This window comes from Rattus rattus, chromosome 4 (genome assembly GCF_011064425.1).
Source record: "Rattus rattus isolate New Zealand chromosome 4, Rrattus_CSIRO_v1, whole genome shotgun sequence".
In the NCBI taxonomy this organism is placed as follows: Eukaryota; Metazoa; Chordata; class Mammalia; order Rodentia; family Muridae; genus Rattus; species Rattus rattus.
The window spans coordinates 18,590,515-18,612,182 of record NC_046157.1 but is presented as its reverse complement, the minus strand read 5'-3'; the positions used below and the strand labels follow the sequence as shown (position 1 = coordinate 18,612,182).

General features: G+C 44.8%; 1 protein-coding gene across 1 annotated transcript; it reads right to left on the bottom strand.

Annotated features, from left to right (window-relative positions):
- Nucleotides 1-976: 976 nt before the first annotated feature.
- Muc13 (mucin 13, cell surface associated) lies at nucleotides 977-19,877 on the bottom strand. The gene is made up of 10 exons (XM_032900147.1): nucleotides 19,691-19,877; nucleotides 18,429-18,535; nucleotides 17,133-17,188; nucleotides 15,416-15,582; nucleotides 12,014-12,136; nucleotides 11,172-11,292; nucleotides 10,386-10,423; nucleotides 8,187-8,271; nucleotides 4,584-4,779; nucleotides 977-2,083 (listed from the first exon to the last, which is right to left on the bottom strand). The coding sequence occupies exons 1-9, from the start codon at nucleotides 19,860-19,862 to the stop codon at nucleotides 4,584-4,586; spliced, it is 1,065 nt and encodes a 354-aa protein (XP_032756038.1). The 5' UTR covers nucleotides 19,863-19,877; the 3' UTR covers nucleotides 977-2,083.
- Nucleotides 19,878-21,668: the final 1,791 nt, after the last annotated feature.

Below are 21,668 nucleotides of genomic sequence, written 5' to 3'. Positions count from 1 at the left end.
AGATTCTGAGTCTGGGACAAAAGAGATGCTTTTTCTCTCAGAGTCTCCTTTCTTTCTTCCTTTCTTCCTTCCTTTCTTTCTTTTTTTTAAAGAATTATTTATTTATTTTATGTATGTGAGTATACCATAGCCCTCTTCAGACACACTAGATGAGGGCATCGGATTCCATTACAGATGGTTGTGAGCCACCATGTGGTTGGTGGGAATTGAACTCAGGACCTCTGGAAGAGCAGTCAGTGCTCTTAACCACTGAGCCATCTCTCCAGCCCCAGAGTCTACTTTCAACAAGCTGAAGTAGCACATGGCAGTTTACCAACATATTAGACAGGTGCTCAGCGTAAGTCAACCTCCACTGGGTTAGCCTGGGTCAATCCCTGGATCCAAGAGTCTGGATACTTGTCATGGAATTGTGTTTGGGGGATAGAAGCCAACACGATCTACGACCTGTTAAAACGTTGTCTTGGGTGATAGAAAACCCCTAGTGAAGTTAGCACATGTCAGTCACTCCAGGGTGTCGAGTCACATAGTTTAAGAGTACTCCTGCAGTATGTACTGACCTGAGTGGAGTTCTCTGCACTGAGTCAGGCAACTCCCATCTGATTCCAACTCTAGGGGATCTGATGCTTCTGACCCCCGCAGCCATCTACACCTACATACATATTTAAAAATAAAACAAATCCTTAAACATGAAATAGGACTTGTGCTAGGAACAAAGGACTAGCTTGGTTGTAAGGGTGCTCCCCTTACACCAAGGGACCATGCGTGAAGTCCTGGCATACCTGGTATCGTCCCTACCCACCACATAAACCAGGCCTGGTGGCACACACCTATAATCCTTTCACCAGTGACGTGGAGACAGCACTGGTGAGGCAGAGGCAGGAAGAGCAGGTCATCTGCTGTGTAAGAAATTCAAAGCCGGCCGGGGATATGTGAGACTCACTGCTGTGAGCCTCCTAACACAAGAAAGGACACTATCTACCAAAGACATTTTATTATATCATTGGCTTCCACAATGAACAGTCAAGAACAAATAATAACAAATAAAAATACCTTTCAAGAAGACCGGACATCAGACAGACACAAAGGCACAATAAACATTTAAGAAGACAGATGATGGGTATATTTATCCTGTGTGTGCGCATGTGGTTATATGTGGGGTCTGTGTGTGTGTGTGTGTGTGTGTGTGTGTGTGTGTGTGTGTGTGTGTATGTGTACATGTTGGTGGCCACTGCTAAGCTTCCATCATGGAGCAGGCTGAGGCCCAGTGAAGCGTCATTGAGTGGACAACACCCGGCCCCTCTGACAGAGTTCTAGACAGAAGGCCTGTGGTGTCACAGTGGCTTCACACTGACTCCTGCTTTTATGGGTTTCTCGGGATCTATGTCTTGGTGATGGCGGCACCCGAGAGCACCCATTTGCTGCCTGAGGAGGGACTTCATCAAGGGAGAAGATGCTACCTGCTACCTTCTCCCTCCCTCAGCCTCCCAGCATAGCTTCCTTGGTCTCTCTCTACTACCTGTGCTCATGTTTTTCCTCCCTGCTTTTCCTACCAACTAACATGTCAAAGACTTGAACGTTCCCACAGAAGATAGAGCTAGTCCAAGCCTCCTTATTCTCATCTGAAGGTACCTGGGTCCCCACCGTCCTCCTGAGAAAGCTGGGAGATGTTTCTATCTCTGGCCTGTCTCCTTGGAGTGAGGCCCTATCACAGGCAGCTGACTGTTCAAGGGTAGCCAGAGTCCAGAGCTCGGGAGTGGCACTGCTCAGGGATGAGCTATGAGGGTGCTCCCTCTGGATTGGAAACACTAACCGTTGGCCCACCAGGAAAGAAAATCCCCACACCAATCACCGCTGTAGCGTTCTGTACTAACTGGAGAAAATCAACTCTTACAAAGAAAGGCTCATAGTGTCCATGTGCATTTAATTTGATAGTTGTATCTTCAGCAAGCTGCGTTCTTCACACAGGTTGAAGCAAACGGAGCAGAGGAACGCTGGAGGTCAAACCTTTGTCTCTGTCCATTTCTCCTTGTCCTTAAGATCACCATGTGAGCTGGGCTAGGGAAGGTTCCAAATTCTTATCATTCTATATAGGAGAGAGAGAGAGAGAGAAAAAGAAACAAGGCTTAGAAAAGGTTTCCAGACAGCAATAGGAGACAACAGATCTGTCAGTTATTTCAATACTTTGTCTTCTCCATCTTTTCCCCTATTCTCCCTTCTGTCTGTATGTCTGTCTGTTTGAGGCAGGATCTTTAGAGCCTAACCTGAAACTGTAAGCCTCACTAAACTCTTCTACATGTTGTAGTCTTGGTCATGGACGAAGTAACTGACACCTGGCCTCGGATGTGTGGTCCTCAGCTTCAGCCTCTCCAGATGGTGCCTGGGTTTCGCTGCTGTTGGTGTTCTCAATCACGTTTGTTTTGTTTTGTTTTTATGTGCCAGGGTCTCAAGATGTTGCTTCAGTTGGGCTAGCCTGGAAGCCACATGTAGCCCAGGCTAGCCTGAAACTTTTTTTTTTTGTTCTTTTTTTTCGGAGCTGGGACCCAACCCAGGGCCTTGCGCTTCCTAGGTAAGCGCTCTGCCGCTTGAGCCAAATCCCCAGCCCCTGAAACTTTTTTTTTTTTCTTTTTTTTTTACTTATCCATTGGCCTTGTTTTCAAGCGCTCTACCACTGAACTAAATCCCCAACCCCCGAAACTTTTTTTTTTAAAGGTTTATTTATTTATTTATTATATATAAGTACACTGTTGCTGTCTTCAGACACATCTGAAGAGGGCATCAGATCCCATTACAGATGGTTCTGAGCCATCATGTGGTTGCTGGGATTTGAACTCAGGACCTCTGGAAGAGCAGTCAGTGCTCTTAACCACTAAGCCATCTCTCCAGCCCTAGCCTGAAACTTACATAGAGATCTGTTTGTCTCTTTTTCCTGAGTGCTAGTACTAAAGGCATGTGCCACCATATCCAGCCTGGTTTTTGTTTGCTTTCTTTCAATGTTTAAATTGTTTTTCTTAAGCCATATTTTAAGACCCTTTTCTTTCTTTCTCTTTTGTATTTGATTCATTCATTGGTGTGTGTGTGTGTGTGTGTGTGTGTGTGTGTGTGTGTACGTGTTCATGTAGGTGTATATGCTTGTATGCAATATATGTGTGGAGGTTAAGCATTTATGGAACTGGGGGGTCTGCACTTAGGTCTCCTTGCTTGTTTGACAGGTATATTACTAACTGAGCCATCTTTAAGTTTTTTTCCCTTTTAAACAAATTGTCTCTATACTCTCTTCCCTGGCTCCTTCTCCTCTTCCTTTCCTGTATCTCAGTCCTTTGTCAGTCCTCTCTAGAGCCACTTCCCACCAGCCCAATCCTCCCTAGGGAAACACAATGTTTCCAGTTAGACTCCCTTTTCTCTTTTGGAAGGTTGAAAGGTTGAAACAGACTGCTTGGCAGGACTGATGTAAGGCTATCTATCTATCTATCTATCTATCTATCTATCTATCTATCTATCATCTATCATCTATCTATCTAGTATATATATGTATGTGTGTATATCTAAAAATGTATAAATTATGTAATATATATAATTTTATTGTATGTGCATGAGTGTTTTGTCTGCATGTATGTCTGTGTATGCCTGTTGCCTGTGAGGGCATAGTCACGGAAGTGGATATTTAGTTTAATTTAATTTCGTTTTAATTTTGGTATTATAAACTGTCTGTAGGGCCTCATAATGTTTATTTAATTACCATGTTAGTAATGTAAAGTGTTGAATTTCGTCCTGTACTTTTGTTCTTAATTCTCCTCGTCTATTATCTGCCCCACTATCAAATCATTTTCTTTGCTTTTGAGACAGCATCTTACTGAGTTTTCCAGGCTGGCTAAGATTCCTTTTGTAGCTCAGGTGGGCCCTGAACTTGCTATCTCCTTGCATCTTGAGTAACTATTATGATTGGCCCTGGTTAGAAGTGGGTGATTTACTTATTTGCCCATTTATCATATTTATATACTCGGGAGGGAGAATACACAACACCACACCGTGCACGTGGAGGCCGGAGAATGGTTTGTGGGAGTCCTGGAGTTTGTGTTTGGGTCCTAGGACTGAGCTCATCAGACACAGAGGCAAGTACCTTTTCCAGCTGAGCGACCTTACTAGCCAGGAAGTTAGAGCCCCTCAAGGATGCTAAGACTGAGCTACTCTGTTTTATAAAAGAGAAAATAAAAGCCCTGAGAGATTCGGAGACAGGGCTGATGTCGTGTAGATGGCCATTAGTGCTAGGGACCAAGTGGAGGCTGAGCTGTGGCTGGAACCTCTTTGCTTATAGTTTTTAAAAGATTTACTTTTTTTGTGTGTACGAGTGTTTCCCTTGTATTTATGTGTGCATACCATGTGCTTGCCTGGAACAAAGAGGTCACAGGATCCACCGGACCTAGAGTTGGGGATGGTTATGCATCGTCATGTGAGTGAGTGCTGGGAACAGGCCCTAGGTCCTCTGTAAGAGCAACATGTGCTCTTAACCCCTGAGCCAACTCTCCCGTCTTGCTTCTCTCCTCAGCCTGGGCACCACATTCTGCCAAGCCAGAGGCTGCACTCACCTAGTAGTCAGGGCGAGGCATGCTTCGGTGGTTTGCATAGGGATTAGAGGTCTGACTTGGGACCCCCGTTTTGACTTTGGGGAAGATGCTGGTGTCTGCTCCGAAGTTGGAGAAGCCGGTTGGCCTCATTCGCAGGTTATGAAAGTCATCCTCAATCAGATTCTGCTCTTCTCCACTCCTCTTTTTGTTCTTTGACCTATAATCAATAAATTTAATTAGGACTCAGGGACAGCAACAAAATTTCTTAAGGGATTTTTTTTTTTTTGGAGACAGGCTTCACTATGGCTGTCTTGGAACTCACTATGTAGACCAGGCTGGCCTTGAACTCACTAAAATCCTCCTGCACCTGCCTCCTGACTGCTGGAATCAAAGGTGTGTGCTACCCCCACCCAGGCCCACATTAGCATTAAGTGTGCTTTTCAGCTAGTTATGGAACTAAGAGAAGTGAATAGGAAACTGGGACACGAGCTGCATAAATGTTTACAGAAACATCTCAAGAGAGCGACACGAGCTTAGCAAAGGAACAAGCAGGCTGAGGACATGGCTTTGCTGCTGAAGAACTTGCCGCAGAAGTACGAGGACCAGGGTGTGATCCTCCCCACCCCGACAGGGGTCCCTGGAGTAAGCTGGGTAGCCAAAGTAGCCAGATCTCCTGGTGCAACTGAGAGACCCTGCCTCAGCTAATACAGGAGGCTACAACAGAGGAAGCTGTCTAGGATCAAGCCTGGGCCTCCATATTTCACTCGCATGCATAGTACCCACACTAGTATATCTGTGTTTATACAAATAGACAGAAACCACACACACACACACACACACACACACACACACACACAGAGTAAGGAGAAAGGAGAGATAGACTTGGCTAGATGAGAGGGCCAGTTGGGGACACTTCAAGGGTCTCTAGTATTGGAATCGTAAGCCAAATATAAGCCTTTGTACCCACAGAGGCATCGTCATATCTCAACTCTGATTATAAATCTGCCATCTTCCTGCCCATGGGCCATAGTCCCACTCTCCAGATCAAGAGGGTAGGGACAGTTATATGAATGACACAGGCCACTCCCACCACCCCAGGGCTTCAGTCACATTGGGACTGTCATTTGATGTGTTATATAGTCAGCTGAGCTTACTCTGGGGATCCTGCCTTTGACCTTCTTGTCAGAAGTAGCAAAGGTTCTTCTTCCCTGTGATCTGATCAAGGAGGCACAATTTCGTGCTGTGTTCCCAAGAACCCTGACTCTGTGACTTGGGCTAAAAGCCTGGCTCTGCAGTAGGATGGAGGAACCATGCTATGAAGCTGTCACAAGGCCACCCAATTCTTTAACTCTGGTCCCTGGAGGGCCAGGATAGTCAGCCAGCTACCCTAAGAAAAGAAGACATAGGCTTGCTCCCAAACCAGAGATGTTCCCGTGTGGGGTTCAACCAGCCATGTGGGAAGAGTTAACATCAAACATATTGCACACCTTAAATGCATACAATTAAAAAAAATGAGAATTACCAGTGGTGCATGCCTTTAATCCTAGCACTTGGGCAGTAGATCTCTGTGAGTTTGAGGCCAGCCTGGTCTACAGAGCAAGTTCTAGGACAGTAAGGGCTACACATGGAGAAACCTTGTCTCAAAAAAAAACAAAAAAACAAAAAAACAAAAAAACAAAAACAGAAACAAACAAAACAAAACAAGAACCGAATACAGTTCTTCTACAGTTACAGTGGGAAAAGGCCTGAGCTAAATGTTAGGGTAACAGTAGCTGCTTTTCCCAGAGTGAATCCCACTGTCACTTGTAGAAGGAAAAAAGGTCGCAGTATTCTCTGGCTGGCTGCTGGGAGAGCTGTAGCATTGCTAAATATTGCTGAATGACTAAAGGGAGCACATTTCCCTTCCCTTAAGAAACCGACAGCACGGGGGTTGGGGATTTAGCTCAGTGGTAGAGCGCTTGCCTAGGAAGCGCAAGGCCCTGGGTTCGGGTCCCCAGCTCCGGAAAAAAAAAAACCAAAAAAAAAAAAAAAAAAAAAAAAACCGACAGCACCAAGCTGAGCAAGAGCCTCAAAGAGACCGGTGAGCTTCCTACTTTAAAACCCAGGGTTTCTTGCAGAAGTTTCTTTAGAACCCTATTGAGGATGCTTTGACTGTCAGAGTCCTAGGCAGGGGATTGGTTTGAGGGAAGTTAATCTGAAAACATCAGTGGAATTAAATATATGTTTGTTTGTTTGTTTGTTTGTAGAGTATCTCATAGAGCTGAGGCTGGCCTGAAAATCTCTATGTAACCAATGATGACCTGGAACTTGTGAGCCCCCTGCCTTTACACCTGAGCTGGGAAGACACCTGGTTTATGCTGTGCAGGAGAACAAATGTAGGTCTCCATGCAGGCCATGTAAGCACTCTACCAGCTGAGCCCCAATCCCAGCCCTCGATTTTGTATTTGTAAGGCAGACTGTCATATAGTCAAGGCTGGCCTCAAACCTGCTATATAGCTTAGGATATCCCTAAACTCTTAATCCTCCTGCTTCCACCTTCCAAGTACTGAGTTTATAGATGTGCACAGTTAGGCATAACTTGAGTTAAAAAGTGCTAATGGAAAGTTGCTTTTCTGTTGTTTGAGATAGGACAGCATAGGCCTAGCTGTCCTAGAACTCACTATGTAGACCAGGCTGGTCTTGAACACATAGAGATCTGCCTGGCTCTGCCTCCCAAGTGCTGGGATCAGAGGCATACAGTACCACACCAGGCCTAGGGAAGAGTTGTTAATGCTATAGAAAACTGATTATTGGGTCTGACTGATGTGAAACAACTTGAACAAAAAAAATTTAATCATAAAAGACACTTAACCATCTACATAATATCACTTAAAAAGATAGAATTAAGTAAAGGCCATTGAACAGTGGTATTCAATGGGCAAGAACATATACTGTTCTTGGAGAGGATCTGAGCTCAGGGTACAGCACCCAGGTTGGGTAGCTTGCAACTGGCTATAACTCCAGCACTAGGGTATCCATCCGACACTCTTTTCTGGAGTCCTTGGACACCTTCTCTCACATACACTTACATATTATATATTATGTATAATAAATATATAACTTAGTATATATAAATATATTATTTTATTCATTATTTATATTTATAATATCATTCATTATTTATATGTTATATAGAAATATGTTATATGCAAATATATTATTATATATAAATATAAAAGAAACTTAAATAATTTTCTTTCTTTTTAAAGGATTTATTTTTATGATTTTTTTCCTCAAAGTATTTTATATATAATACATAAATAATAACTATAATGTGTTAAAATATAAATAATGCTTATAATATATCAATATATTACACACAATATACTATATTATTATAATTAGATACCACAGATATTATTTTATATATTATATTACATTTATATCGTATATTATATATTATAATATTTATGTAATAATATACGATATATTTATTTATACACATAAAAACTATAATGTAATATAACATAAATATAACAAATTACAATAGAATTTATATAATAAATATATTGTTTCCTCTTTCTCATCCATGAGTGTCTAGAGCATCAGAGCAACGTATTTAGTGGCGTCTATCCACCCCCATACCTCATGGAGACGATCAAAACAATTAGCAAGATGAGGATGAAAGCTCCAGCAATGGTTCCCACAATGGTGAGGATCAGCTGAAATTCTGAAAGGGAAAAGACAGAAAAGAGCCCTGGTTAGTTTTAACTGGCAACAAGGCACAACTTGGAAGAGAGTCTTAATGGGGCATTATCTAAATCTGTTGAGCTGGGGTTGGGGATTTAGCTCAGCGGTAGAGCGCTTGCCTAGCGAGCGCAAGGCCCTGGGTTCGGTCCCCAGCTCCCGAAAAATAAAATAAATAAATAAATAAATAAATAAATCTGTTGAGCTGGTGGCATACATCTGGGTCAGGGGTTGTCATGACTGTTAATTGATACAGGAAGACCCAGCCCATCGTGGGGAGCACCATTCCCTGAGCAGGGATTTGAACAGTAGGAGAGAAGAGAGCTGCTGAGAGCAAGAGAGCAGGAAGCAAGGATCCCCGTGTTCCTTCTCTTTTTGCTCTTGACTGTGGATGCAATGTTTGAGTGCCTGCCCTGTTTTCCTCAAAATAATAGACTGTAACCTGAATTATAAACCAAACAAAAAGCCCCCAGCCCCCCACACTCGGGGTTTCTCTGTGTAGCTTTTAGCTGTCCTGGAGCTCACTCTGTAGACCAGGCTGGCCTCGAAATCACAGAGATCCGCCTGCCTCCACGTGCTGGGATTAAAGGCGTGAGCCACCACTCCTCAGCTAGCTTTCTCTCTTACATTGCTTTTGGCGGAGTATTGGTCTCAGCAGCAGAAATGAAACTAGAACAAATGGCCTTTGGTGAGTGGGTCCTGCTACCTACTGCACGGAGGCTGTGTTCCCAGTGGCTCCCACTGTGAGCTCCATCAGGTTCTTGTCTCTCAGCCCCGCAGAGGCAGGCGGGGCATCTGCTCATCTCTGTTGCCACCCTCTCCTTGTCCTCATGCCCTAAGCACGTCTGCAGCACACAATCATCACAGACACAAAGGAGACTGATGGGGTCATGGTCTTCCTGGGCTTTGTGGGATGGAATTTCAGCTGAGGTCTCTCATCTCTCTCTCCATCTCTCCTACCACTGCCTGCCCCCCAAAGTGCCCCCTTTTCATAAGCTAGGAGGTCTAGACGGAGGTTAAACATGTCACCAGTAGAGGGGGCAGGTAATGGCTTACTAGGGACGAGTCTGTTAATGTCTACACTCTTTTTTTTTTAACTTAAAAAAATTTATTTATTTATTACATATACAGTGTTCTCCCTGCATGTATGCCTGAGGGCCAGAAGAGGGCACCAGATCTCATTATGCGTGGTTGTGAACCACCATGTGGTTGCTGGGAATTGAACTCAGGACTTCTAGAAGAGCAGTCAGTGCTCTTAACCTCTGAGCCATCTCTCCAGCCCCATGTCTATACTCTTTATCTACCCCCAGATAAGGGCTTTTATTATATAGCCCAGGATCACCTTAAACTCATGGCAGTCCTCCTGTCTCAATACACTAAGAATACAGACATCCACCACTATGCCTGGCTGCTGTGGGCTCTTGAAATATGACCATAAGATGGCCTGTAAACGTAACATACAAACCGGTTCCCAGCACAGCCTGAAAAGCATTAGAAAACCCACTAATGGGGTTGGGGATTTAGCTCAGTGGTAGAGTGCTTGCCTAGCAAGCGCAAGGCCCTGGGTTCGGTCCCCAGCTCCAAAAAAAAGAAAAAAGAAAAAAAAAAAAAAGAAAACCCACTAATACGAGTGATGGTGGCACAGGCCTTTAGTCCAGTACTCAAGAGGCAGAGGCAGGGGAATCTCTGAGTTCGAGGTCAGCCTGGTATAGGGAGTGAGTTTCAGGCCACCCAGGTCTCCAAAATGAATGAATGAAATTTGATAAAACCTGCTTAAGAATTTAAGTGCCTGATTTCTAAACTGTTCACCAATATGCATCATTTTTGAACACACCATCTATAATATAGAATGTGTGTATATGACTGAGGATGCCTTTCTCTGGCCCTACGTTGGTTCAGAGCCACCTTCTCACCCCTGGGTCTGAGTCCTGTTATTTCTAACACAGGTGAATGTGGGCTGCAGGGCCCAGAAGACAAACTTGAAGCTGAGTTTTTCTCTCGGTGAATTCAGGAAGCCTTTGGTGGAGTGGGCGAGACTCTGGATGCAGTCTGAGTGCGTTTCTTGGATGTTTGGGAGATTAGGGTGTCTATACTCACGGTCTTTGCAATCCGTCCCGCTGTAGCCAAATGGACACCTGGAACACATTCACAGTAGTAAGCCACATTAAAGAGCCTCTTTAATGCTCACCCCAATTTCCATTTCTCCCTTCCCATCTGCCTGTCATTCTGTCCTTCCTCGCTCTCTCAGCCATTTTCTTTATGCTAGCATTTTCTCAAAAGAACACCTTCCACCGGGTTCTGCAAGGTGAGGTGCACCCAATCCAGTGTGGCCTTATTTGCTGCAGGCTGAACATAACTGCCTCTGAACTCGAGGAAGGCTTGGCCATTCAGGTGAAAGCATGGCGTAGATGGACCCTCTCAAGGGCCTGTGTCATTCATTCAGGTTTGTTTCTTCATTTTGTAATAGGCCTAACAGGTTTCTAACTGTTGCACGATAGGTTCTACCTACTGGTGTTCTAGGAATACAGAATGCTCAAACACTCTTGGATGGGTATTGACGAGATGACTCAGGGGTTAAGGGCACTGGCTGCTCTTCCAGAGGTCCTGAGTTCAAATCCCAGCACCCACATGGTGGCTCACAACCATCTGTAATGGGATCTGATGCCCTCTTCTGGCATGTAGGTATACATGCAGATAAAGCACTCATACACATAAAGTAAATAAATATATCTTTAAAAAAAAAAAACCTTCTTGGATGGTGATGACACAGCGATGCTCTGTACTTGCCAACCCATGCCAGCTTCCTGACACTCAACTCGCACATGTACTGCAAGCTTTGGCCTAGCTATGTTGTGACAAGATAAAGATGAACTGATTTCTTACTCTTCACATTTCCCGTCCGCCTTCCGGTAGCCTGCCATGCACCCACACTCCATCACTCCATTATCCTTCTTTAAGCATTGCTGCTTTTCCTCTGCATTGCAGGGCTCAGAACATGTTGGAGCTTTAAAACAGAGTGATTTCTAGGTCATTTCCAGAAACAATCTCTTAGGGAAGAAGGAGGAGGAGGAGGAGGAGGAGGAGGAGGAGGAGGAGGAGGAGGAAAAGAAGTGTGGAAGGAGAAGAGGGAGGAGGAGAAGAAGAGGAGGAGGAGAAAAGAAAATGTGTGTGTGGTGGTGGTATGTGGTGTGTGTGTGTGTATAGTGTATGTGGGTGTGTGTGTATAGTGTATGTGGGTTGTGTGCGTAGTGTGTAGTATGTGTGTGTATGTGTGTGTCTGTGTGTGTATAGTGTATAGTGTGTGTGTGTGTGTGTGTGTGTGTGTGTGTGGTGCAGAGCATATGCCACAGGACTTATGTAGAAGTCACAAGACAAATTACTTTATGGGCAGAGTCAGCTCTCTCAGGTAAACTGAGTAAACTGGGGTTGCCAGGCTTGCTCTGCAAGTGTCTTTGCTGGTTGAATCATTTCACCACCCCAGAGACGATCTCTTTAACCCTGAGGTGACGTGTAACAGATTACACTTTTGTGCCTTGTTTTTTCCTAAGTAATATAAGGATGTACCCTGTGTGAAGCTGACATGGTCACCACACCAACTGTTACCCAGATCCTAGGCTAAAGTCAAAATATACATGGAAACTCAAAGCAGCCATGATTGTCTTTGGAAAATACTAGAGGGTGGAGTGAGAGTGGGAAGAAAATTTGGAAGCAGCTGTAAAACTTACCAACACAAAAAGGAACCTGCGGGTTCAGTCTCTCCAGCCCAGGTTTGCACGTGCATTGTAAACCATCCCGGCAAACATTGCTGCCACTCTTCACACAGCCATAATAATCACACCGATCTTGTTCTGTGGGAGACATACATACAAAAAACACCAAATTAAAAAAAGCACACTGAGGAAGCCCAGACAGATAATTCATGACAGCATTTCACCCCTTCTCTATGCAATCATTCAGTTATTTGAGTTTTCTGGGTCCACAGTTCCTTCACCTATAAAATGGTGCTCAAAAGTCTTGTTTCCATGTCTGCTGTGAGAAAAGAAGGAGCTAATGTAAATGACGGCGCCCACACAGGGACCTCAATAATCCTTCATTATCTTGTTCATCTATAGATCAGTGACATTTAAAAGTTAGGCTACGGACACTGACAGTTTTTAGTTTTCGTTTGTTTGTTTTGGTTTCGGCTTTTCAAGGCGGGGTTTCTCTGTGTAGCTCTAGCTGTCCTGGAACTCACTCTGTAGAGCAGCTGGAACTCAGAGATCCACCTGCCTCTGCTTTCTGAGTGCTGGGATTAAAGGTGTGTGCCACTACACTCAGCTTTTGACACCATTTTAAATTTTTTTAATTTTACAGTGTGTGTGTGTGTGTGTGTGTGTGTGTGTGTGTGTGTGTGTGTGTGTGTGTATGCCATGTGTGTATGTTCCCACAGAGGCCAGGAGAGAGTGACAGATTCTCTGGAGCTGCAGTTAAAGGCATTTGTTAGGCACCTGACATGGTTGTTCAATTCAAGCTCCAGTTCAGTTTTTACAATTAAACAAGTGTTCTTAACCACTGACTATCTCTCCAGCCCCTGGCTTTTATTCCTAGGCTAGAGAATCTTCTGGAAGATGCTAAGCAGGAATTTGCCATGAGAGAGCAAACAACCTTTAAAGAATGCTAGTCTGGGTGTGGATTGCAAGTGCTGGGGTGAGAAGGTGAATCTGAGAAGGGACTGGAACAGCAGCGGGTAGGAGTTAGACAAGTGGTGTTACTCTCTACTAAAGAGACCCAGCTGTAACTAACTCACTGCAGTGTAAAAATACTTCTGTCTTAGTCAGGGTTTCTACTGCTGTGATGAAAACCGTGACCAAAGAGCAAACGGAGGAGGATAGGGTTTATTTGACTTATACTTCCACATCACAATTCATTATCAAAGGAAGTCAGGACAGAAATGCAAGCAGGGCAGAAACCTGGAGACAGGAGCTGATGCAGAGGTCATGGAGGAGTGTTACTTCCCCTGGTTTGCTCAGCTTGCCTTCTTATAGAACCCAGGGCCACCGGCCCAGGGATGGCCCCGCCCACAGTGGGCTAGGCCTTCCCCCATCAATCACTGATTATGCCATAAGCTTGCCTACAGCCTGATCTTTTTTTTTTTTTTTTTTTTTTTTTTTTTATAGTATAGAATAGTTTATTCAGGGCATGGGGAGGGAGTTGAGAGGGTGGTAGAGACAGAGAGAGAGAGAGGGCCTACAGCCTGATCTTAAGGAGGCATAGTCTCAGTTGAGGTTTCCTCCTCTCAGGTGACTCTAGTGTGGATCATGTTGACATAAAATTAGCCAGCACAACCTTCGATTCAAAATCTAGAGAAAGAGAATACGTTTTTGTGACAAAACCTGAAGAGCAGTAAAACGTAGCATCCTCTGTGTGCTGAGGCATTGGCTTCCATCTGGGGCAGTTTGCTTTGGTTATCTCTAGGTGACAGCTTAGGGTACTAGGTTAATCCACTTAACCACACATGACTGGTTTCAGAATGGAGCGAGGTGTTAGAGAGATGGTCTAAAAAGCACTTTTCAGAGCTGTCACTGACTAGGTTCGCTCTGAAAATGAGGGATTCTAAGAGAAGCAATTACTCAGGAGAGTAGAAATGAGGAAACTGCAGCTGGAGGGGGAGCGTCCCCAGGATTATCCTGAGAAACAGGTAAGTTATTCTTAGCTGACGGTTACCTGTGGTCAGTGCCCATGCCGATTTCTTCATGTGTGTGCTGTCTTATCTAGCCCCGAACAAAGCAGGGCCTGGCACATAGGGGCCACTGCTACTCTAGACAAAATTCGGAGCTCAAGAAGAAATATCAGTGGATAGCAGTGGTAGGCCTCATAGGAGAGCTTTGTCTCAGCGTTATTTCTGCTCTAGGTCCTAAAACATGATGCATGGTAAGAATCTTTGTAAAGCCCCAAGGAAAGAGAAAAGGTGTTGGGAAACTCTAAGTGAGTTTATTCATGCTTTGAAAAACAGAACTCAGGGGAAGAGGAGATGGCTCAGTCAATAAAGTGTTGTTGTAAGCATGAGAACCCGAGTTCAATCTCAAGCAACCATGGGGAAAAAAGGCAGGCATGGTGGCACCCACTTGTAACTCTAGCTCTTGGGAAGTAGAGATAGGGGGACCTTGGGGTCCACTGGCCAGCCAGCCTAACCTAATCAGAAATAAGTGAGATGAGACCCTGCTTTAAAAACGTAGACTTCTGGGGGCTGGAGAGATGGCTCAGTGGTTAAGAGCACCGACTGCTCTTCCAGAGGTCCTGAGTTCAATTCCCAGCAACCACATGGTGGCTCACAGCCATCTGTAATGGAATCTGATGCCCTCTTCAGGTGTCTGAAGACAGCTACAGTGTGCTTATATATAATGAATAAATAAACCTTTAAAAAAAATGTAGACTTCTGAGAGGTGGCTCAGTGTGGAACACCTGATTAGCATTCAGGGGATCCTAGGTTTAATCCCCAGCCTCAGGGAGATGACCAAAACTCAGATGGCTCCTGAGGGACACCACCTGCAGAGACTGACTTCCAGATACACACACACACACACACACACACACACCACACACACACACAGAGAGACAAAGAGACATGTAATTAAAAATAACTAAATGATAAATTAAAAATACTGAAAATGAATAATACTGAAAGTTAATAATAAATGAATTAACAAGTAATAATTTAAAATATTAAAAAATAACCAAGTTAATCAATAATTAACTAGGGGTTGGGGATTTAGCTCAGTGGTAGAGCGCTTGCCTAGCAAGTGCAAGGCCCTGAGTTCAATCACAAGCACCGAAAAAAAAAAAAAAGAAAAAAAAAGAAAAAGAAAAAAAAAAATTAACTAAATAAAGTCTTTTTAAAAAGAGGAATTTGGAACTGGGCAGAGGTGGTGTATACCTTTAATCCCAGTATTCAAGTGGCACGAGCAGGCTGATCTCTGAGTTCAAGGCCAGTCTGGTCTAGAGAGTACATCCCAGGACAGCCTCACATGCACACGCACACGCAAACAGGCTGGGGGTGGGGGTGTAGGTTGGAGACAGCAAGAAAAGTTAGAAAAAGTTAGAAAGTTAGATCTTTAGGCAAACTTGAAATAAAATCACTTAGTACTTACTGGAATAGCTGTGCACCTTGCTATCCGTATTAACTGCCTTCTCGATCACAGAAGCTACACTCTCTTCATTCTCCGTTGTGTTTTCTCCAAACATATTTACTACTGATACACGGACTGTCTGCGTAGCAGCACGCATCACAGATCTTGATGACACTGAAGAGTCTTTGCTAAAAGAGAAATTAGAGGTGCCGATGGATAAATCAAACTGGGTAGTCCACAAATAGTATCTGAACCTCCCTGATACCCAAGTCCGCTGGGTGCACTCCAGCCCTGAGCCATTGTCCTGTCTCCACAGCTGTAGACCACATACGGAGGCCCGGGGGTGGGGTGGGGAATTCACTGTCAAATTTTCAACCTGCTGGCTTCTATTGGATGTGTGCTCAGAGAAAGCTACAATGAAAACAATTTTTTTTAGATTTATTTATTTATTTATTTAATGTATGTGAGTACACTGTAGCTGTCTTCAGACACCAGAAGAGGGCATCAGATCTCATTACAGATGGTTGTGAGCCACCATGTGGTTGCTGGGATTTGAACTCAGGACCTCTGGAAGAGCAGTCAGTGCTCTTAAACACTGAGCCATCTTTCCAGCCCATGAAAACAATTTTTTAAAGAATTATTTATTTATTTTATGTATGTGAGTCTGCCATAGCTGTCTTCAGACACACCAGAAGAGGGCATCGGATCCCATTACAGATGGTTGTGGACCAACATGTGGTTGCTGGGAATTGAACTCAGGACCTCTGGTAGAGCAATCAGGTGCTCTTAACTACTAAGCCATCTCTCCAACCCCCAAACAACACTCTTTTGGAAGGTACTAGGAGTTCTCAAACCAGGTATGGTTTGCAACCAAAAGATCCAACCAAACTGATCCAAACGATAACTTGGTCCATGTGAACAAGATGGTGGGCAACCATCAAGAGCTTCCCTTTTCAGGCCACAGCCTGCTTGCTCTGGCTAGAGTCAGTAGGATTTTGGAGCACCGAGTCACATGGCTCCCTCTGCAGTGATCTGGCTAGCCACCTCTTCTTTTGTATGAGTGTGTGTGTGTGTGTGTGTGTGTGTGTGTGTGTGTGTGTGTGTGTGTGTACATGCATGCATACAGAGGCCTGAGACTGGCATGGGGTGTCAGTTGCTTTCCACCTTAATATTATTTTTAGTTGTCTAGTCTATAAGTGTATTTGAGTGTGTTGTATTTGTTTTTGTCCTGGATCAGGAAGCAGTTTTGAGCATAGTAGCCAGTTGACCTCTCATTGTCACCTAAGTTCTCCTGTTGCCCCCTAAAGTAGCCTTTATCCTTGATGACATTAGCAAACCCCATCCTGGAACACCATGGCCCTTCATAGACCTGCAGGCCCACCCGTGAAGGGGTAGGGATAGTCTACCTTAGGAGACTGAGTCTCTCAGTGAACTTGGAGCTCACCAATTGGACTAGGTGGGCTGGCCAGTGAGCTCCAAGAATCCCATTGTCTCCATCCCCCAAGTACTGGGCCACTGAGGGAGGCTCTTTATGTAGGGACTGGGGGTCCAAACTCAGTTTCTTGTGCTTGTGGGGCAAGCATTTTACCAACTGAGCCACTTCCCCGGCCCCACGGCTATTTCTTCTTGACTTATCACTTAAGACAAGATGGCTTGTGACATGGGAGCTCAAGGAGAGCAGAAGTGAAGGGGAAACATGCGGCCTCCAAAGAACCTCGCCGGTCCAAAGCCAACTTACCTCACTTTAAGAATCACAGTCTGTCCATAGTCAGTCATCTTAAATGTGTTTTCAAACTGTGGAGGGAAACAGATGTGATAACAAGGGGAACACATTTAAATTATATCCCGGGTTTAAACAGCTCTTCTTTTTTTTCCCTCTCTCCTTCCATTCCTTCCCCTTTTCCTCCCTCCCCACTTCCTCACTTCTTCCTCCCTCCCTCCCTCTCCCTCCCCTTCTTATGTCAGGATGGGAGGCAGCGAAAGGAGAATCATTCAGACGATGGACGGTCAGCTAGCTTGGAAAATACAAAGTGTGGCGGAAACAAGAGACCATGTCCCAGCAAGGTGGAAGGAAAGCCAACCCCTGAATGTTATCTTTGGACAATAAAATATTTTTAAAAGAACAATAACACGGGGGCTGGAGAGATGGCTCAGTGGTTAAGAGCACTGACTGCCCTTCTAGAGGTCCTGAGTTCAATTCCCAGCAACCACATGGTGGCTCACAGCCATCTGTAATGGGATCTGATGCCCTCTTCTGGTGAGTCTGGAGACAGCTACAGTGTACTCAAATACATAAAATAAATAATTCTTTAAAAAAGAAGAACAATAGCATAAAAATGTTCCCTAAAACCAAATTTAAAAAAAACACTCTGTGAAACTGTAAGAATGTTTGACCACCTTCTGGACTCTCCTGACTGAGTTTGGGTGTCTAAACACTGGCTGGCTGAATGCTATGGAGAGTTTCCTAGCTCGCTTTCTCTCTCTCTCTCTCTCTCTCTCTCTCTCTCTCTCTCTCTCTCTCTCTCCTCCCCCTCCTCCCTCCTCCCCTCCTGCCCCCCCCACAACCCCCCCCCCCCATGGGGTGGTTTGAAACAGGGTTTCTTGGTGTAGCCTTGGCTGTCCTGGAACTCACTCTGTGGACCTGGAACTCAGAGTTCCACCTGCTCTGCCTTCTGCTGGGATTAAAGGTCTGCGTTACCACACCCGGCAAAATAATTTATTTCAAAGGACACTGTTAGAACTCTTCCTCTTTTAAAACCACACCGATGGCGTCTATAACAGGCAGGTCTGGAGTAGTGTCTTACTGGACACTTTCTGCGGGCTTTCTTCTGGAGGCATAGCTGGGTGCTCTGTCTCAGGTGTACAACTATACAGAGGCCCAAGAATCCCTGGGGAGCTCCCTGCCCACCAGGAGGGGTACATTTCACTTGGCCAACAAAAAGCACAATTGTGTCATGTTGCCACGTGAAGACCAGTCCCACGCTTTGCTGAGAAGGAAGAGACTTCATAGACGAGAGAGTGGGAAAATACTTACAAACTTAACAACACTGCTGTGCAAAGTTTGATAGTTCACAGAGTTTTTATCTCCCAAGTCAGCTGTTTCATTTAGGCTCATGCCAATCTCTCCAGGGAATGTCGTTCCTGGAAATCAGGCAAACCCTCTTTGAATTATTTAATGTCAATAGGGCCATTGCAATTTTGTGTCTAAAGTGTGCTACTTTTCTTCTTTTTTTTTTTTCCCCTCTCTTTCTTTTCCTTTCCACTTCCCCACTTTAAACATGGTCTCACTGTGTAGTCCTGTCCACAGGCTGATCTGGAACTGCATTTGTAGACTGGGCTGACTCCAAATGTCTCCCAAGTGCTGGAATTAAAGGCATGTGCCACTGTCTCTGGCTTGTTTTTTTATTCTTGAACTTAGTGCATGCTATTTAAAATGGAAAGATTTGGGGGGGGCATCATTTACATAGAGCAGATACCCAGAAATCAGATTATTAGTGCTAAAAATGCAAACTTTGGGGGACATACCTCTAACTATTGTAGGCAACATAGTCCATCTGCTTCCTATACAACTGGCCTGCTGTAGCAAGAAAAGTAATTTTCCACGTATAAGGCAGAACAAAAAATATCAATTTAAACTATTGGTTCTTACCTGTCCTAATGCTGTGACCCTTGAATACAGTTCCTCATGTTGTGATGATCCCCAACCACAAAATTATTTCTGTTGCTACCTCATAACTGTAATTTCGCAACTGTTATAAGTGATAATGTAAAAATCCATATTTTTCTGGTGGTCTTAGGTGGTCCCTGTGTCTTAGCGCCCCCCAGGAGGAGAACCAAAGCAAGCAGACTTTGGGTTCCGTAGCACTGGGTGACCTAACCCAGCTTACACTGAGGCACTTTCTAAGTCCATTTCTGGAGCTCTGACAGCTCAGGTCAAACTCCCAGCCTGCTCTCTTCTTCTGCTTCAGTGTCCCACGGTTGCAGTTGTACGCTGTTAGGCAAGTTCTTATTTGGTAGTCAGTTTCCAGGGGACCCGGCAGCACTTGCTGTCTAGCACATTCCGAAGCAGCGGAGGGAAGGTTCAGCCCACACCAGACCTCCAGTCTAGCTTACAAATCTGCCTTACTCTAGCCCCCACTGCCCCAGGATTGGCTAGAACAAGAGCAGACCCTTCCCTGGTCTTCCTTGCCTTCAGATTTTCTTCTGCCCCTTTTTACTATTGTTTGAAATCTCTGTAAAGCCCGCTTCAGATATAAGAGACACAGGGCCCTGCCTTGTTTACCCTTTGCAGCTTACCTTTCACGCATGACGAAGACTCGTTGTAGTAGTAGCCTTCTAAACACAAGCAGAAGTAGCTGTCATGCAGCTTGACACAAGAAGCAGGTGTATTACAGGGGTTAGGGCTGCAAGGATCATTGGAACCTGAGACGGAGGAGAAAGATATTACAAATCCAAAGAACTCAGCCATTAACTCCTGGCGAGTCTCATTCCCTTTTTACATCCTCCTTCTGGAAATACTTGCGTTTGTTTTGAGGCACAGTCTCACCCTGGCTGCCCTGCAACTCTCTATGCAGACCAGGCTGGCCTCGAACTCACAGAGATCTGCCTGCTTCTGCCTCCCAAGTGTTGGGATCAAAGATGTGCATCACCATACCTGGCCTCCAGACCCTGATTGTATGACTTTATACTGCGTCTTTAGAAGACCTGGAAACAGTGTGTTCGCTTCCGTCTATGGAGAAGACTGATGCTATGGTTTGGGGGCTGAGTGCTTGCTGATTGCTACCAAACTCACAGATCCCTGCTTGAGAAAAAAATAGAATCTTTCTACTTGTGAGGAGAGGAGGCTCTTCAGATCTTCAGGGCATCAGTGCCCGCTCCCAAACACTAAGTAAGGCTCCCCAAACCCTTTGCAAATAAAGCAGCCTTTGACAGAATAGTGTGGCAGGACACAAGAAGTTCCAAGGGGGAACTAGATGTCATATTCTGAGGAGCAGAGCTGTCCCATGTCCATGAAGAAAAGGAGAGAAAGCCAGACAATGGTAGCATGCACCTTTAATCCTGGCCTTTAGGAGGTGGACATTGTTGGATCTCTGGGAGTTTGAGATCAGTTTGGTCTATAGAGTAAGTTTCAGGCCAGCTTGGACTATGGAAGAAGACTCTTGTCTCAAAAGAAATAAAGAACCAAGGAGGAAAGGGAACAATTAAGAAGAAAAAGAATGCGGATTGACCCGGTGAACTTCCTCCCATCTGTTTAGCACCCCAGGAAATCAGGTACAATTAGGGTAGAATGCCCCGGTCAGCCCAGTAGTAGCATTCTAGGGGGAGCAGCAAGGATGGACACACTGCACCCTTGACTCTGCAGGGGAGGATTCAGAATAAAGAAAAGTTATACTCTGACCTAGATTCCTGGGCTGGACACTCATGGCTCAGGCCTTATTGATGGGACACTGGTGAGACTGAAGGAGGGACATTCCATAGGTGAGCACATGATGATCTTGGTTGGCCTGCCATCCTTCCTTCCTTTTTGCAGTACTGGGGATTGAACCCAGGTCCCCGTGCATGCTAGGTAAGTGCCCTACCACTGAGCTATAGCCTCAGCCACTGGTTTATCATTTTCTTCATCTCCACAAATTCTGGAGATTTTTTTCCAAAAGGTCTTTTGTTCCTTTGTTTGTTGTTTGGCTTGGTTTTCCAAGACAGGGTCTCTTTGGGTGGCCCTGGCTGTCCTGGAACTTGCTCTGTAGCAGGAGGCTGGCCTCGAATCCAGAGATCTGCTTGCCTCTGTCCCCTGAGGACACGTGCCACTTGACCTGGTTCGAAAGGCTAGTTTTAAGATATAGAATGTATAACATGCTCCCCTGTGATGAGGAAGCAGATGTACTTGTTGCATTTGCTTAGGTTAGGGGGACACAAGGAACTGGCAGTAGCGGCTGCTTCCAGGGTTCTCCAAGGGTCACAGGGTTTAGGGGAAAAGGATATTCGTTTTAACTGCACACCCTTTTGTCCTGCTTAAGCTTCACTGACACAGCCATGGGCCTAATGTGTTTTTGTTTGATTGGAATTTTTTAATTAAAAGAACTCTTTCATTTCTTTGTTCAGTGTGAGGTGGATGGATGGGCACATTGTGTAGATCCTGGGGATTAAACTCCAGCACGACAGCCCAGCTGTGCCATCTCACCGGCTCCTCTTTTAAACTTTTCAGGCAGGGTCTCCGATAGCCCAGGCTGGCCTCAAACTTATTACATAGCTAAGGGCAGCCTCAAACACTTGATCC

Bases quoted from the DNA above. Each gene is read 5' to 3' on its own strand.
- Muc13 (XM_032900147.1), bottom strand. From the start codon at position 19,862: ATGGCTGAGTTCTTTGGATTTGTAATATCTTTCTCCTCCGTCTCAGGT. The intron at 10,424-11,171 runs GTAAGAAATCAG...AATGTGTTCCAG, and splicing joins GCGGACGGGAAATGTGAAGA to GTGTCCATTTGGCTACAGCG. The intron at 8,272-10,385 runs GTGAGTATAGAC...TTTCCCTTTCAG, and splicing joins CGGGACGGATTGCAAAGACC to AATTTCAGCTGATCCTCACC.